Source organism: Drosophila yakuba, chromosome X (assembly GCF_016746365.2).
Source record: "Drosophila yakuba strain Tai18E2 chromosome X, Prin_Dyak_Tai18E2_2.1, whole genome shotgun sequence".
Taxonomy (NCBI): domain Eukaryota; kingdom Metazoa; phylum Arthropoda; class Insecta; order Diptera; family Drosophilidae; genus Drosophila; species Drosophila yakuba.
In genome coordinates this window covers 14917129-14936241 of record NC_052526.2, presented here as the reverse complement: position 1 = coordinate 14936241, position 19113 = coordinate 14917129, and the positions used below count along the sequence as shown (strand labels likewise).

The 19113-nt window shown below is 42.5% G+C and overlaps 2 protein-coding genes across 2 annotated transcripts; one reads left to right on the top strand and one right to left on the bottom strand.

Annotated features, from left to right (window-relative positions):
* Window positions 1–910: 910 nt before the first annotated feature.
* On the bottom strand, window positions 911–3124 carry LOC6525473 (innexin inx7). The gene is made up of 3 exons (XM_002101272.4): window positions 2502–3124; window positions 1560–2269; window positions 911–1503 (listed from the first exon to the last, which is right to left on the bottom strand). The coding sequence occupies exons 1-3, from the start codon at window positions 2733–2735 to the stop codon at window positions 1113–1115; spliced, it is 1335 nt and encodes a 444-aa protein (XP_002101308.1). The 5' UTR covers window positions 2736–3124; the 3' UTR covers window positions 911–1112.
* Window positions 3125–8518: 5394 nt separating this feature from the next.
* Window positions 8519–14101, top strand: LOC6525472 (innexin inx2). The gene is made up of 2 exons (XM_002101271.4): window positions 8519–10120; window positions 12793–14101. Exon 1 carries the CDS (start codon window positions 8986–8988, stop codon window positions 10087–10089), a length of 1104 nt encoding a protein of 367 aa, XP_002101307.1. The 5' UTR covers window positions 8519–8985; the 3' UTR covers window positions 10090–10120; window positions 12793–14101.
* The last annotated feature ends 5012 nt before the right edge of the window (window positions 14102–19113 follow it).

Sequence of the window (19113 nt, the reverse complement as noted above, 5' to 3'; positions counted from 1 at the left end):
AAAAAAAAAAAAAAAAAAACCTGATCGCCCCTTCTTCCTCTGCCGGCAAATACATATAATCTACTCGAAGATATCGCTTCGAAAGTTGAACTTTTGTCAGGCAATCCAAGCCGGTTGGCATTGACCGCAAACTATCAAAGCGAAATCTTGTCAGCGCTAATCAATGGGGGATTCTGATTCGAAGTCGGAGTCGGATTTGGTTGTGGATTCCTCCATACGACTGGCGACTGCCGCTTTTGGTGGCACACAGGTGTCATAACTAGCTTGCCATTACACCTCGCCGCGAAGTGGCGCAAGATTGCGGCTTCGATTTGGCAACACTTGCCAAAAGTAAGTGCAAAAACTTCTCGTACTAATTGATTGCTAAAGACAGTCGAAACCGAAGCCGTCAAATGGCCAAAATCTGTCAAATGGAAAATGGGCCCAGATATGGACTTGGCTATGACGGAGCGGCATGTGTAAATGTCTTAATGCTTTGTAGCTTCTGTAACTGTGAGTTTTGACTTTAGAAGTTATGTTGCTCCCATCTCAGGATCTTCAACTGCAGATCAGTGAAGCTTACCAAATAGCAAATATAGTAAATATAGTAAACTTTAAGTAGCTATCACTCACCTTGTGGAATTGAATCTCATGCACATCTATAGAAACTTCCCAGTCAGAGGGCACCAAGTGTAACCCATCCAGAACGGTGGCAGCCAAATGGATGTACTGCGTCCGGCCTGGCAGCTCCGAAACAAACGCTTTCGAAACCACAACGGATCACTCGAACTGGGTCACCCAACCGCAGTCGGCCACGCCCACGCCCGCGCCCCTCAAAAGGTGTCTGGTCGGGTTTGTGTTTTTTTAGCTTTTTTTTTTGCTTTTTACCCAGTTTTTTTTTTTTTACAAAATACCACACACAAAATAACTGTTTTACTGTCGGCCATTTTGAGCGGCTTTGTGCTTTATGTGTGCCCCGAAAAAAACCTGTTGCTTTGCGCTGAAAGCCGAGTCTCTTAATAATAAATATATTTAAAATGAAATGATCATATATAAACAATAAAAAAAAAAACAGGTGTAAACAAGACAAAGCTTCAATAATTAATTGCCTAGCGTTAATTGAAATGCATAAATTATACAGGCAACTTGGCCATATCCGAAGTCGTTGGCCCTTGGGCTCCAGGGGGCGGCGCTGTGCCGCTGGCAGAGGGCGTGGCATTGTGTCGCAGGTGCAGGAGGGGCGAGTCCACCGTGTCCAGGCTACTGATGTCCGGATAACGGTTCTTGGGCGGCGTGGGCGGTGCCTCGCGATAGGCATTGATATCGTTATCGTGATCGGGATTGGGGAACTCACTGGCCAGATGATAGATGACCTTCTTGAACAGGAACTCCGAGAGGTTGGTGCGCAGGAAGAACAGGAACATCCAGTTGGAGAAGTTGCACTTGTCAATCACCGCCGATATTTCCTTCTCATCCAGTTGGCCTGGCTTTGCCCAGTAGAGAGACCAGCGGGTAAAGGTGACACTAGATAAAGAGGTGTTAAATTGGATTACCACATCGTCTAAGTTTGATCCACTTACTTTCTGTAGAAGCACAGGGTGAAAATTCGCCAGAGGAGTCCCAGAACTGTGACAACCAAGAGGAAGGCGTACCAGAACCACAGAATGGTGTAGATCTTCTCGTTCATGATGTTCAGCGCCATCACACAGAGGGCATCGTGCACCTGAATGGAGCCAGAGTCACCAAATTTGTGGAACTTGCACTTGGTAACCTTCGGGAAGACCAGATCCAGCACGCTCATCTCATTGGACCAACGATTCTTTAGGGCATGTGGTCCTAGAGTAAGGAATTGACCGCCCAAAAATCGATTGGTCCATGTAATCTGCACCAGAAGATTCACCAGATTAAGCACCTCCGCGAAGACCAAGTGAGCACCCCACGATTGATTCAGCCGCATCCTGTCGATCATTGTGCGCCGAATGTCCTTGACACGCTCCTCCGCCTCCGCCATCGAGGGTATGTTCAGCTTACCGATGCGCAGACTGTCGTTCTTCAGGTACCTGGTCAGACCCACCATTCGTAGGCCAAAGACCAGGGCCTTGATCCGGCCGCCCTCCCAGCTCTTCCACAGGAAGTGGGGAATGTAGAAGCAGAGCGCCTGGAAGAACAGGACGAAGGGCACCCACTGGTAGTAGGCATGCCGCTTGATCTTGTCCGTTTCGGGATCAAACGCCCCTATGCCCGGTGGCTCACTTCCCGGCTTGTAGGCTGTCTGGTTCTGGTCACGTACCTATGTGGGGTGCAGGGTATGTTAATGAACTATCTAATATGATCTAGTATCTTCTACTAGCAAGGTTCTTAAAAGAAATCTATTGATCATGCCACAAATGGAAATGATCGTGTACTTTAACTTAAGTTTCACCAACAATCAAATGGAGCATTGATAACAGTTGCCCGAACATAGCTATGATTATTGCCTGGTGACCCCAACTAGCTTGTCCTTGGTGACCCCGCCCACTTACCACTGTGAAGGTGGGCGTGAAGAAGCAGAAGGTGTTGATGACCGGAGACACGACGCCATCGGACAGGCACTGGATGTGCTCCCCAATGTACTGGCGGGACGTGATGAGGAGCGTGGCCACCAGGAGTATCACGAAGGTCCATCGATAGTGCAGCTTGAACACTATATTATCGATGACCACACGCGTGAGATCGAACTTGAGGTACTGCCTCACCGAACTGAAGGTGTTCAGCATTGTAACGCCTTCCTTATCTTCGGTTTTGGTTTTGGTTTAGGTTCTGTCCCCGCGTTCCGATCCCACTACTACTTCGTCGGCTTTCTTACGAAGATTACGATATTACTATGGCTGGGTGGCGTTTACAAACGGGCTGGAAACTTCTGGAGTCGGATGGATTTGTGCGCTCCGCTTGCCGCGGCTAGCTCCTCGTAACTGCAAGGCTCGCGACTCTGCACCTGGTCTCCGGGTCTCAGAACCTTCGGTCTCCGGTTCTCCGTTCTCCGATCTTCATCACCATTCTGCGTTCGGTTGGAGAGGGCTTTCTGGCGCCTTATCAACCGCTCACTTTTGGCCAGGAGAGCCGTCCGGGCCCGATAAGATAACTTCGTCGGGCAGAAATGCACGGAAATGCCGAATCAGCAATTGAACTGAATTGAGTTTAGTTCACAGTTGTCCAAGAAAAGAGTAAGGGCAATATGAGAACCTATCAGAGTGCGCTACACTGCGCAAGATTTGGGCAAACTATTGCACTAATAAACTAATAGCCAACTTACCTTTTAGCTCTAAATACATATATATGTAGATATACATGTTTAGTTTTTGACTCGATGAAAGGGCACACTTCTTGGCATTTGGGTTTCAGTGTGAAAAGTTAGCAATTGAATTCTTGCAGTGCACAAGCTCTCTTGAAAGCCAAGAAAACTCCCAGTTTTTCGGTCATTTTTCACTTTTCGCCCTAACTTGAGAGCTTCGGCATGAATTCGGCTCGTGGCTTCACAAGAACCCGAATGGGTCGAACCCCTAAGGTTCTCCAGGGTTCTCAAAAGAGCGAAAGTTATAAAAGCCATTTTCTCAGGGCTTACCTCATCGATAAGCTGGCCAAAATCTCGCAATGGTGCGTAGGTTTGTGGGTGGGTGAGTAACTTGCCAGCAATCGAAATGAAAGATCCCAGCGTATAGAGACCCAGATACGCAGGCAAACAATCACAAGAAATATGAATCAGTGGGGGAAAATATATATGACTCAAGAGATTCAGGATATCAGCAAACAGTAGTTGCAATTCCAGATAGCCACATAGCAAATAGCCCTTGGTGATGCAAAATAGTGATAAAAACTTCGTTCTAAGAATAAACATAGACTTGCAGTGAAATCGTTGAATGGGGAATTAGGAATTGGAAATTCCGCCGTAATCTGCAGCTCTCCGGGTCTTAAAGCGCGCCGCTATCAGCCCAATAGTGATCCAATACTGCCTATTCTGATGGATAGCACCGACTTGGGACAGCTTGGCAATGGGGGGCTTGCTTGGACGTGGGGCGGTATCTTATTGACCCAGATCAGTGCCAGACGGGTAGCTATATATATGTATATATACATTTGTATATAGACTCGTCTTTGGATGGATTAGTGCGCGGCTGTTTGCCTTTTGGCGATATCGGTGCAAGGTTCCACGCAAGGCAATCAGTTGGATATATTCAACCTGCAGCATTATCGTATTTCATTCTTTGGCCCCGACAATCTTATCTTCCACTCAATCCCCTGAAAAGACAACGAGAAGTTATTTATTTTTTAGTCACTGACTGACTGACTGACTGACTGGCTTGTTTTCATTTACCTTTTTTTTGTCGTATACGGAATGCCATCAGAGATCCGCACTATCAGCCCATAAGTATCTGTATCTGTTGCTTATCTAAATAGCTCGCCTGGGCATTTAATATTCGCTGCTTATTACTTAAGCGCCCAAGTGGCCGCTACAAAACTTTGCCGGATAAGATAGACAAAAAGGCCCCTTTGCATAGTACATATTGTATAGTACATATAGTACATATAGTACACAGTACATAGAAGTCGTGCGTAACCGGAGACCAGTTGACTATATTAGTAGTTGCAACATTTTTAGCCGGTTGACTGCTCGAATTTACCTCTACTTGGGTTTCCCTGGAAATTGCTTTGATTACGGGCATTATTTTTTGTATTTATTTGCAACTTTTTCTCTTGCTCAACTTTTAGTTGACGAAAGTTCATTGATTCATATTCGAATATCAGTAAGCATTGCTTTATTGGCATAGCCCAGATTTCGATATAAACTGATAGGCCATACACGTTCTGTTGTCTGTTGATTTTAAGCCATTTTGCATTGAAATTTAAATAAAGCAAACCGCAATGAAAACGAAATTCGAACCATTCAAGCAAGGCGCTCCACACGTTTTAGCCTCGGCCACAGATTCAATTACCAGTCATAAGCAATACCAGTATACCGATATACCAGTATACATATATCTCTTCATACTATATGTGCAATGCAGACATCGATATATTGATATACTATATATTCGCATTCGTTGCAACAAAATTCTGCTGAAAAGTGAAAGTGTTTTCGGTACAAATTTGCAAAGTTGCGCAATGCAAATGAAATCGTTGATGGATGGGCGCTCTGAAAATGTGATATTCCATACGCCGAATGATGCAATTTTAGGTATCTCTCGCTCTTATATTCCCCATTTTTATTTGCAAAGTACAAATACTTTGAATATATTGCCAAAACCAGTTAGTATCTAAGCCGAACGCGCTGATCTCTTAATCGTTAAATACCCAAGCTTAATGTCCGTTCAATGTTCAATTGGTGAAAAGTTGTTTTCCTCCAAAAATGAAAATATATATCTTTTTGGGTCAAGTCTCGCCGAATTCAAATCTTAATTACTGTCTGACAAGTGTTTTGAAATCTACAGAAGTTTCTGCGTTTCTTTAATTAACCCGATTGCAATGCGATATTCATGTAAATGCTGTCTGTCTGTTGACAGTGAAAAGTTGTTGTCCACGTTAATTATAATTCCAAACACATCAGAACACATCGCACGTGATTGATTTAGAAGACTTGTTCGTCGAACATTAGAGTTCACCCAGTTGCAATCTCTGACCTTATGGCTATAACACCTATGATGTACTGGGGATACAATTAGCCACAGGATACTTGACAAAGCCAAATAGTTTAATCATAAGTAAGACGAATACAAGTTCGAGAGATGTATCTGCTTTTCGCCAGATGGTTTTACGTGACGCAGACGATTTTCGTGGAATTTTCAGATATGTTGATGTTCGATTTCGCATGAAGCCGATGACTAAGGCGAAACACTTAAGCGTGTGCCACGGCCTGAATGCACAGAGAACAATCGGTGATATAAATGTTTATATCACTCATATAGACTCCTTGAACTATACAAAGAGCATAAATGGCATAAGATCCAATATTGTTTTTAGTGTGGCAGAAATATGAAAGTTGTGAGAAAGGAACACAAGCTGTAAACAATCAGCGATCAACAAACATTTTCCAAATGTTTATGCTCCAAGGAGTCTTATCGTGTCCGCAGATTTCATTTCGATCAAAACTGGCCAGCTTGTGAAATTTGAGATATACATACATACATATGTCCGAGGGGAATGGCAATCGATCCGAACTGATCCTATCTGATTTATTGGACTCGGCGTGGTTCTCTGCGGTTTTCTGCTGCTATTTATAACCCAGACAGTAGTCGTCTCATTTAGGGATATATATACGCTATACATATGTACACTCTTTTAGATCGCTATACGGACATACGGACATTCGGACATATGGGCTTAATGGTTTTATAACTGATTTTTATTGCCGTTCACCCGCTTCTCAGGTTGCTTACCCGTCAGTAGCAAATCATTACTGATTGAGACATGCCATTGGTGCAATTTTTACGAGTTTTTTGCGAAGATAATTTACATCCCTCCTGCGGCTGTATTTTCAGTTGCCCACTCACATAATCGATCAACTTGGGAGGTGTATTTCATGAATACACTTAAGTTGTCGTTCCTAAAAGTTGTATTTCCTTCCAGTTTATAACTTTATACATCCTACTCCTCCAAATACAGTAGTCTTATGTGTTATGGGAGGAGCCCTCATTTAGCCTCGAAATGCGAAGTCTGGCAAGTGGGACGTCTGAAGGTCCCCAATGTCCGACCATATCATCCAGATCTACGATCTGGTGTTATAACACCCACGGCAGGCAGTTCGGTTCCCATGTCAAATGCTCTAGCTCTTATCGGGCTACTGGAACTAGCCGTGTATTGCCACATCTAGACCGCTTTAATTATTTTGTACAATCGAGTACACGCACTTGAGAGCAGTACAAGGTGCTATGTTACATAGGCTCGCTGTTATGTATTGCCTTATATACATACCTATGTATGTTCATATGTATATAGCCCAGATAAGCCAGCGTGTGTCCGGATTGAAACGTTTAATTTACAATTGAGATAGTTTCGAGGGACTTGAGAGCTATATGTATGAGCTGTATGTATGTATAGCTATAGCTCCGAATTGACGGAAGGAGAACAGGTAGAAGAAGAATGTCCAACCTGAAGAATGGGCCTAAAAAAAAGAACGAAGAAAGACGGAGAGGGAGAGCGCTTTCAAGAAGAAGAGTGGTGTAACAGGTAGTCGCGTTTTCGTTTTGTTTCCATTTCCATGGCTCTCTGTTCTCTCCACGAAAAAAGGGCATGAAAAATCCCGCTAAATATTCCTCGGCTATACCTGAGACACGGGTAAATTCTTGTACATACGCCGGTAATTGTTGGAAATCGGCAGGTATACGAAGAGTTCTGCAGGTATACAAATGCAGTGAAAGCAGAGACTTCCAGTGTGTTTTCCCACATCTCCAACTCCATCTCCATTTGTGTTCTCTCTTTCACTCATTCACCGCTCTGTGCCTTTGGCTTTGCTTGTTCTTTTGTCGGTGGTGCAGCAGCTCCCATCTCGAAAATGAAATCCACTCCAGCATCGCGATGTACACAAGCAACAACACAACGGGTTCCAAGAACTTGTCGCCTACACACATACAAACAAACACCAACGCAGATGCAGCTCCAATATGGCAGAGTCAGAGTTGAAAGTTGGCGGAGAGTGCGCGGTAGCAGGGGGTTGGTGCCCCAACGGGGGGTTAAATGCATCGGCAGACTCGTAAGCGTCAGCGTTGCCAGATGACATTAAAATTTAAACATAAATCTCGGTTATGCTGGTGAAAAATCCACAAGCTTAACCCCAGAAGGTATGCCACACATTACAGATGGTTCAAAAATTCGAAAATATTTTAAATTGCCATTAATAAAATTAAAGTAAAATAGGTTACGAGACGCTAAAAAAATGGTACGTAAAAAAATTAAGTTAATAGCATTTGTAATGTAATATTTTGGGAGTTTAAATTTTATTTAAAAATAATTTTATCACGCGGTGGAAGGTGCTAAGCTATTCTGCTGATATGAAACTTTATAGTAGACATTTCTGTCTTATCTTTAAAAGTCGTGCAGGGCCGAAATAAAACTAATCTAGGGTTAATAGCGGATAAGGCTGCCAGATGTTCGATGAAACCGCACTTTGCTCAACCCAGGCGCAAAGTGCAACGGGATACTATGCATGTTTTAAGCATATTTAAAATTAAGGTAAATTATTAAGGCGATTCTTTGTGTTTCAATTCAGTTTCGAGCAGCATCACTGAGTCACTCTCGCCCCCTCTCCCTCACTCCGGGTTTTGGGAAATGTTACCCTTTTGGTCCATGCCAGTCCAGTCCAGATTCAGCCATTCCAAGTCCAAGTCGCGAGAGAGCACGGGAGAGGATTGAAAAACGAAACAAAAATAAAAGTAAAGCAAGCAAGCACTCCATTGTTTAACAAGATCCACCCCAAAAAGAGAACGCTCTCTCGCTCTCTGAATCTCACCGCTCCGGCGACGGCGTTTAGCACAGCCAAGCGACTTGGCCCAGCGGAAAGCCGAACAGTTTGAATTTTCTATCCGAAGAGTGCGCTTTGTGCCGCTGCTGCGACGGCGTTTAGACTTCCACCTGGGTAACCGTCGCCCCCGCCGCCCCCCTCGAAACTCAAGTTGTTTTGTTTTTGTTGTCGCGTTGGTGTTGAGAGCGCGAAACGAACTCGAAACGAACTCGAACCGAACAGAAACGAAGCTCTCTGGGGGATCCAAGCCGAAGATCCAGTGCCAAACCAAATCCCACGTAACGCTGCTCTCCCCGATAGTTACTACTATCTTTTTTTTTCGTGTGCATTCTTGAAACAGAAACTGAAGAGTAATGGTGGCCAACGTGTGAGGAACCCGAAAGCCCCATAGCAAAAGTCACCAGGCAACCGATACGAACCGCCACAGTCAGCGTTAGTGTCAAGGAGTAGAAGTATCCTCCGGATCAAAGAATCCTCGCAAATCGCAAATATTTATAGAGTAGCAAACCGACAAGATGTTTGATGTCTTTGGGTCCGTCAAGGGCCTGCTGAAGATCGACCAGGTGTGCATCGACAATAATGTCTTTCGCATGCACTACAAGGCCACGGTGATCATACTGATCGCCTTCTCATTGCTGGTGACCTCGCGCCAATACATCGGTGACCCCATCGATTGCATTGTGGACGAGATCCCACTGGGCGTGATGGACACCTACTGCTGGATCTACTCGACGTTCACCGTGCCGGAGAGGCTGACGGGCATCACCGGACGCGATGTGGTGCAGCCCGGCGTGGGCTCCCATGTGGAGGGCGAGGACGATGTGAAGTACCACAAGTACTACCAGTGGGTGTGCTTCGTCCTCTTCTTCCAGGCCATCCTGTTCTACGTGCCGCGCTATCTGTGGAAGTCCTGGGAGGGCGGACGCCTCAAGATGCTGGTCATGGACCTCAACAGCCCCATTGTGAACGATGAGTGCAAGAACGATCGCAAGAAAATCCTTGTCGACTACTTCATTGGCAACCTGAACCGCCACAATTTCTACGCCTTCCGCTTCTTCGTGTGCGAAGCCCTGAACTTTGTGAATGTGATTGGACAGATCTACTTCGTGGACTTCTTCCTCGACGGCGAGTTCAGCACCTACGGCAGCGATGTGCTCAAGTTCACCGAGCTGGAGCCCGATGAGCGTGTGGATCCCATGGCGCGGGTCTTTCCGAAGGTCACCAAATGCACGTTCCACAAATACGGTCCATCCGGCAGTGTGCAGACCCACGATGGTCTGTGCGTGCTGCCCCTGAATATTGTCAACGAGAAGATCTACGTGTTCCTGTGGTTCTGGTTCATCATCCTGAGCATCATGTCGGGAATATCGCTGATCTACAGAATCGCCGTGGTTGCGGGTCCCAAGCTGCGCCATCTCCTGCTCCGAGCCCGTTCCCGTCTGGCCGAAAGCGAGGAGGTCGAACTGGTGGCCAACAAGTGCAACATTGGTGATTGGTTCCTGCTCTACCAGCTGGGCAAGAACATCGATCCGCTCATCTACAAGGAGGTGATCTCGGACTTGTCCCGCGAAATGGGCGGCGATGAGCATAGCGCCCACAAGCGGCCCTTCGACGCCTAATCAGTGGGCGTGGCCGTGTGCCAGAGTGCCAGTAAGTCTCGTATATCACCAACCCAATCCCACACTATCCCACACTATCCCAAACACTTCCCCATTATCATTCAGACACTAGTTTTAGTTAGCTTCTAGCCCAAGCCACACACACTTCCACTCGATGTAAACCTCGATTAGATCTTAAGACTATACATACGATATACCATTTTTGTTTTGGTAGTTAACTTACATTTTTTTCGACGCTACTTTATTAGAGAAGACCTAACTAATGACAATAAAAATGATGTTTTTTTCCAACACAACAAAGACACACTTTTCACGGAGTGAGAGAGAAGAGAGTTCTTCTGGTCTTACGCTCATTTGAAGCGTAAGCGGCTTCGGTGCAAGCAGGATAGCTGCGCATGCGCAACAGCCACCCATAGTTCGATCCCCCTCACACACACACATATATACAGTCAACTGGAAAGGGAAGAGAACGGGAGAGGTAGAGGTAGAGAGGGGGAAGTAGGGGGCAAACCAGTTTGACCACCAGTTAGTTGAAGATTGTTGCCAGCAGGGCAAAAGATTCTTTCTGTCTTCTTATGGCTTGGCATTTCTCTACTCGATGCCCTCTGAAATTCCAGAAGATAGGGTAGTTTTACCTTCATACCCACTTTGCATAGACTTTCCAGTTTTTATTAAGAGACGGATCTTTTTTCTTCTCATTTTGAACACACTGATTTCGGCCCTTTGCAACACTGGTTTCGTTACGCTTTAGAGCTATTCATTTGTGCAAATCAATTCAATGTTATAGTAAGCCATATTACCAGGAAGTCGCAGAAATTATCACATCAGATTCCTGATACAACATGCTCTATACAAATATTTGTTTTCTTCAAAAATATTTGTATGGCATGCGTATAGGGTATCGCATAGTTTAAGCTCAATCACACTACTGATGGTCGAACAGTCGAGCTAACAAGCCCATTATTTATAAGTCGTTTCCATGGCTTCAGATTTTCTTAGATTGCCAGGGTCTCAAGATTTTGACTCTCTGGCGACCCAAGTTGCCATCTCCACACTGCAAGAAAATAATACAGATATCAAATAATAATAATATCTTGGGATTCTTTCACTTTAGTTATGGTACTGATCTGGCTGATTCCTTATGATTCCTTTCCACTCATTCATATAGATACTTGGTATTTGTTTTTCATCCAATAGTTTTTCGCGGTGTGGACATTTTTTTGGGGACAGAGACCTCGTCGGGTGGCGGCGATAAGAGAAGAGCTCTCGACATTCGGGTCTCCGCTCGTCGGACTCGACTCGTAATCAGCGCAGAGTTGAGTTTCACTTGGGGCTGCGTTGCCCAATGTGCAGACATTTCCATTTCTTGTGGGGAACTTGACTTTACTTGGGACATGCAATGCCAATTAGAAGTTGGGCAACCTCTTAGTATGTATGTACATACGTGACGGTAAGAGTTTCGGGCATGGGCACTTATCTAATCGAAGGCGGGAAACTCGGGGAACAGAAAGAACCATTTGATAAGGTGCGGTGCGAGATACAGATACGATACAGAAACAGATACAGATACAGATACAGATGCTGTTGCCGCTGATTGGTGACAAAGTGTTGCAATTAGCACACGTTTTCATTTCCATTTTTTTACCCCACCTCAAGATCAGAGATCACAAGATCCAGGCCCCTGTAGATCCGTAGTTTCAATTAATGGCTGGCACACAATTTAAGCGGCCTCCACAGCTTTTGATGATGATCATAATCAACAAATAAGCACTGAAAATGCTCCTGCTGCTCGCAGTTCACAGTTCGCTGTACGCTGTACGCTGTTCTCTATTCTCTGTTCTATATCCATGTGTATTTTGAGCTTGTATGTGGCTTGTGGTTGTCTGACCGCCAATTTGAGGTATCAATGAATTAATGAATGGACCGCTCTGTCACACCCAAAACCACCCACCACCCATCAACCCAACCCACCAACCCACCAACCCAGCAGCCCACTTGGCCGCCAAGTTGAATGAAACGCGAAACAGACACGCGAAAACTTTTGCTCTCTATTGAATGTGCCTTTTCTGTATGATGGTTTTGTATTTTGTTTGTTTTGTTATTTTTTTTTTTTTTCGTATACACGCACTTAATTTGTTAAGTCGGCAACTCATTTCCCAGGCTTTTAATTGCATTAATTGCTTTCAATTAGCGCAGAGCGAGCGAGAGTGTCAAACTCGAATCGGGCCAAAAGTAAAACTCACAATGGAAGAGCGCACTCATTTCCGAAATTGAAATTGAAATGGAAATTGAAATGAAAATGCATCGTTTGAAGTTAGACAATGGCGATGAAGGGATGATTTATTGTTTCCTCAGCGATTGGAAATTCTCAGGTGATTAGTCTTGAAGTTCTGACAGGTGCTGGCATGGGTTTTTGTGGTCAAAAACTAGTGTAGCGACAGGAAATTAATTCAGCACAGATACTTGGAATTTGTCAGGTTAAACGTGTTAAATTCAAAGTTATTAAATTATCATTTTGGCACTAAGTACAAATTTCTGATTCATAAGCTGTAATAAGTTATTTAAAGACATCAATTTCGCCGAAATCTTATCGCGACTAAAACTCACCTTAATCTTAAGCAATATAAAGACGACATCAGTCATTCCTGTATTATTAAACACAAAAGTATAATTAGATAAAATGATTTCATCATTTCTTTGCAGTTTCACGCAGCCGAATTGGGTTAAGACGATGATAAGACGATGTCGGAAAATGGGGAAATCACTAATCGGAAAGCGAAGTGCGGAAAACAGAGGGAGACGGGAGGATAAGAATAAAGGAAGCCGACAATGTAGATGAGGCCTTTCGAGCTAATGACGAGCTAATGAACACATATCAACGAATTCCATGGTAAAAGACAAGATCGCAAGCAATAGCCGATTTGTGTTTACTGTTTTGCATCAGCAGCAACAACAAAAACAACAATACACGTACAATTACAATAAAGCAACAAACAACAATAATATAACAAATAACAGATACTAGCCGCTGCCAGAAACGGAAGCTAAACGAGTGGATTGGTTCCGGATTCCAAGACAATCAGATTTCCCATTTGCCAAAACCAAGAATTTAACGACTGGACCGAAAATCCCACAGCCAATCCATTCGGAAAAGCATTCTGGAAACCTTTGAAAGACAGGAGAAAAGACATTTTCCAACTACATACACATATATACATTTTTTGTGGAGCAGCAAACAAATTGAGATATGATAGATCTATATACATCCATATATATTTTTAATAAGCAATTACATATATATTTATATATAAATATACAGACGGACAGAAACAAAAAATATATATATTTATGAATGCCACATGCGAGTAACATTTATGCTAAGAGTTGTGATCATTGATTAAGACATCTAAAAAAAAAAAAATGCGAAAATACAAAAAAAAAGAAGACAAAATAAAACAATAATTTACACTTAGTAAAGAAAAAACGCCAGCATAATAATACACATTTTATTTCAATTTTTACTCTTCTAATTTAGCAATTTTCGCCAGCAAATAATAATTATAATTATGTAATGCCCCTTTTTTTTTTGCATATCTTTGGTAGCATTTATTTAGTTTAGCGCAATTTTTTTTTACACACACACCCGAACTCATCATAAAAGAAGAGCAATTAAATTTATATATATATATATATGCATAATATATATGCATAATATATATATATATAAATATATATATTTCTAGACGTATATATTTTTGTAAATGAAACTGCAAGAAGTATACATTTAGCTTTTAAGCGTAAAAATTGAAAAGACAAACAAAAATGAAAGACTCAAAAGCAATATTTAAAAAAAGCAATCGAAAATCAAATAAAAGTGTTTGTAAACTGTGTGTGTTTATCCTCGAAGCGATAAACGAGCCAAGCCTAAAATAAGTTTCAATTTCAATTCCATATACTTATAAATACTTACATTAAACGAGAATAAAAACACCCAAAACATGATGATCTTTAATATGATTTATTGTTTGTACTCGAGCCGAACAACAACTTCATTTCATGCGAAAATAAACAAGAAAATAAAACAAGGAAAATCGAAGCAAACATGGAAAATCTATCTTATCGGGGGAGTTTCACGGGGGATCGTACTCTCTATGTATGTGTATGTTTGTGTGTTTGTCCAGAACAATTACAAGGAAAATTCTGTGGACACTTGAAAGGTTCTGGGTGTGTTTACGTTTACCCGCCTTGTGAATTTGTCTTTTTACGACGAGTTTTTCCAAATCGTGTTTACGCAACGCAAACTTTGAGTTAAGTTGAGTTCTGTTGCTCTTTGACCCCAAACCGCTTTTCCGAATGTTTTTTCCCGAGAAATGCAGCTTAACACTGGATTTTCCCTTTCGGATGAAATCAACTTTGCAGCGGAGTGCAGTTTTTGAAGACAAGTGATTGCATAATATTTACTCACTCTTATTATATTATATTATATCACTCACTCGTAAATTTAAATTATTTTAGGAGAGATAAATAACTGGCTGTGATAACGATATCAGACAGGGTTCTACCACTATTTTTTCTACAAAATAATAAATAAAGCTGACTCAAAGTTTTTCCAGACTGTCGCACAACAGGTGTCTCACCATCCTGTTTACATGGAATTCCACCTATCGCACTTACGCACGTGCCAAATCGACTTTACACAGGGCATTTGTCTAGAATCACCGCAAATTCATTGGCTTTCTACACTTTTGAACTCACGTACTTTTCCGCTTGTTCAAAGGTCCTAATGCAATAAAAGAACTCAAGTGCAGTTCCTGTTGAGTCTTGAACATTACATATTAGACGCATCATAACTTTGTATATTTATTGTTAATATTTTTAATAGGTTTTGCTTATAATTGTTTGCCGCAGGCTACAATTAGTGGGTCACTAACTCTAAAGTGATGCAATCGCGGGGAATCGGGTAGTTCTGTAATCAAGTAACTCAGTAAAGTCTACATGTCTCTTGAGCAATTTACGTGGAAAGTGTGGCAATAGAAGAAGGCTGGGGAGATGTTGAGCAAATTAGCATATCAAATTGAGTTAAACGCTGCAATTGGCCTCAATAAATACGTAAATAAATATTACGGCATGGAGCCGCGGAAAGCGAAATCGTTATGGGAATGCGAATGCAAATGCTAATAAGAATGTAAACAGGGTTCAAGGAACTCCCTCTTTCGCAAAAGTGTCAAAGTTCTTTGCTGTGAATTGAGTGCACTTGCAATACATTTTAAAACTGAGTTTCTTTATGCATATTTAGTTGGATATGTAAGAATACCAATTTCAGCCCCACAAGCGATTCAGAGATAATCCAGTATTTCCTGGTCAAAGCTCGTGCTGCACATCCCCCAGGTATCTGAGTTCATTTCCGTGGTGTGCCACACACCCACACACACCTTTTTGATGACCTTGCACTTGCAATTGTCAAATTAATTTCGCGCTCGTAGATTTACGGCACCAAGTACACCTACAATGTATGTGCTTGCACCCCATACTATCAATTTTAGTGGCGAAGTGGCGGCCTCTGGCGGCGGTGGCGACAACTGCTTACGTAAGCCCCATTTCACGCAAACCCCTAAATTTCGCTTTAGACACAATTTATTTATTTATAAAAAGACCGCCTTTCGCTGCGAGTCTGTGAATCGTTGACGGTTTTGTCGTCTCTGATTTATTGTAATGACTGGTTTTTCTTTCTTTTGTTGTTATTTTGTTTATTTGCCTTTATTTTGTGGCAATTGTGTCTGGTTTTTGTTTTAATTCCTTGTGCTTCTTACTCAATGCGATAAATTAACTTGAACAGGGCGAAAACAGACTTCCAGTTTGGCCTGTTTCAATAATTTCTCCATTCTAAAGCTGTTATTTATAGGAATTGTATTGAATGCTTCAAAACCAAGATGCATATATGAACTAAGCATACAAGTAGTAGTAGCAAAAGTAATATCTTCCATTATCTAAGCGACCTCTAACCTCTTATAAATCGATTAATTAAAAACAATTTGTGACACTGGCTAATTAGTTGCCGCACACGAGAAACTCGAATGAAACGACGAATGAAATGAATGTGAGTGCCAAGACTTTTGGCATTAGCATATCACAGATATCGGTGGAATAAGAAAATACCCTTGCTTCAGTATGCGTAAGCAGTTTATATTCGTACTTCGTATATTTTGTTTATCGCAAATTGAGGATTGTGTGTGAACGGACAGGGGATCGAAATGTTAGTCATTTCTCCTTTTGTTTATCTGCAAAGCCAGAGAAGTGATTAAATCTGCACTCCACTCAAAAATACTCACACTGCGTTCCATAAACACACTTTGTGGCATATGTGTTTCCGATTCATGTGGTGATTGTGATTGTGATATGGATAATGGTTCTGGTGCTGTTGCTGTTTCTGTTTCTGTTCAGTTTCTGGATTCAGTTCTACTAGGGCCATCGAATGGCGGAAGTTTCAATCGTTTTTAATGAGCCTCATCGCACTGACACAGAAATTCTAGTTTGTGGAGGCGTCTTCATGTCGCAAATGCCCTCGAATACATCGGCTATGCTGGCTTTTCACATAATACCCATTTCTTTACCCAAATTTCAACAATTTGAATTTAAAATAAAAGTATAGGACAAGACATTTAATGCCATTTATGAGTAAATCTGTTTCAAATAAACTACTGATAGGTACATCCATATTCCAATGCCCATTGGAGTGAGCATCATTCGCTGGATCTGTTTACCATTTACCCCCCATTTTCCACCCATTTTCCAGCCACTTGCCCCGCATTTTCTTGCGGAGACAATCAGCGTTTCTAATTAGCCGGCCAGACGGGCGAATGCTTATTAGACAATCTGTGGGGGAGGCGGTGGTTTGTGCTCTGGTTTATATATGTATATTACCCATAGTTTTGAAACCATGTGGGACGATTCAATTGGCACGGCCGATTCAACACCTTTCGCAAAGTTGGGCAAACAGCAATCAAAGCAGACAAACAAACAAACAAACAAACAAAGGCGAAAAGCACAAAGCAAGGCAAACACTGCGAACAAGCAGAGTTTAAACATTTGCTTAGTGCACCGGCGACAAGTTGCATAAATTATTATCGAACGGCGAATGCAATTGCACGAACTGCTACAGTAACCCCCTTTCCCCCTTCTCCACTGACTATTTTGTGGGGGGGAAGTTGGGGTGCAACCTCGTTGCGCTAATGACAAATGCTTGTTGTTTGTCTTTCACTCGAATTTGTTTGGGGCCAAAGGCCCCATTAGCCTTAGTGAACTTTTCGAGGTTTCGTAGTGCACATAGAAAGTATAGCTTACATTATGCATAACTTGTGCATAGAACTACAGCATAACATTTATGAAATAAATATTCCTAAACTTATGCATATTCCATGAAAGTCTCATTAAATAGTTGTCCAAAAGAGAAATCGGTCTGCGATTTATGTAAATGCAACTGCGAGTACACAACATTTTATTGCAAACGCACGATATACAAACACACTACTTAAAAGGTAAAGCATGAAAGAGCATTGTCAAATTTACTTAAAAATTAAACCTCAAGCTGTACAAACAGCTCCTCCATTTGAAAGTAGATCAAATGCAGTTCTGCACTTGCAGCCATTTAGAAACCACTTAGCAAGACGCTAATGGTTAAACATCACTGCAGCAAACACGTCCACCAAACAGTAGCTAAAAAACATCTAATGCTTTTTGAGTGCACAGGACTTCGTATCGAATTGAACTGGAATGTGGGGGCACGACATCACGTGCATTCTCGATTAAATGGAAAACTTATGAGGCTTCATCGACACCTCAAGCGGCCCATTAGAAATCACATTCAGATTCACAATCTGTTCATGAACTGCAACAGTTCCGAGCGCAATTAACATTTTCAACACGGAATCTTAAGTGCTACTTATGATACCCTCGCTGATTTGTTCTACTTAAGTTTCAGTTCAACATTTAAATAGTATTGCATTTATAAATGAAAAATAGGTGCCTTTTATTTTTAAACGTAGTAAACTTACATATGTACATACCTTACTAAAGTATGAGATTTGATTATTCTTAGCACAGAATCTATTGCATTTAGCATATAACTGGGTATTAATGGGTTCGACTCCCTGACGCTGCCCTTAAATTCTTGATTTTAAATTGTTCGCCGCCGGCGTTGGAAAATGCAAATGGGATGGGAAACATTTACAATCGAGCCGTATGAAATGCGCTATCAATTACGGCGGCTAAATGCCAGCGGATTTTCATTCTGAGGCGAGGAAGACAGAGATGGCGATAGGGAAGCCCTAGGAGGGCCAAACGAAAGACTGAGGCAACGAACTCGTGTCGCCCGCTGTAAATAAGGGATAGAGCTGCTGGCCCCCCTGGATTTTGGTGCATGCTGTGTGGCGAATTGTGCTGCCCCTTTCCCCTTTTCCCACTTTTCCACTTTTCTCTTTTTATTCCGGTCTTAAGGAACTTGCTTGGCTTTTAACGATTGTTTCCCACGCTTGAAAAATGACTCGCCGCGAACTGGACTCGAGAAATCTGAGTTATTTTCTCGACCCGTTTCGGGCTCCAAGCCCCAAACATTTTGGGCCCGTTCAAGAGCTGACTCCCTGTGTGTGTGTGTGTGTGTGTGTGTGTGTGTATAACATGTCTAGCCATGGTCGACGTCGCCTTTTCAGTGGCGCTTGTTGGCTACCGTTGCACGCCGCGCCCAAAAGCCTAGAAGCTGTTGCTGCTTGTGGCTGTAATGGGTTAAGGGGGGGCGGTCCAAGGCATCGGGGGCGTGGCAGGGCAAACCGGTTACCGGTCTCGGCCAGAGGCGAAAATGCAGCTAAGCTTGTATAAGGAGATAACGAGCCAACACAGTGAAACCTCGTGTGCTTCTTAAATGCATTAAATAATCATTTAAATAGGAATTTCAAAAATTGAAACTTTTTGAGTGAAGCGCAATGTTATAGCTTTTAAATTGCCTAGAAATGTACATTAGCGAGTCTCTAC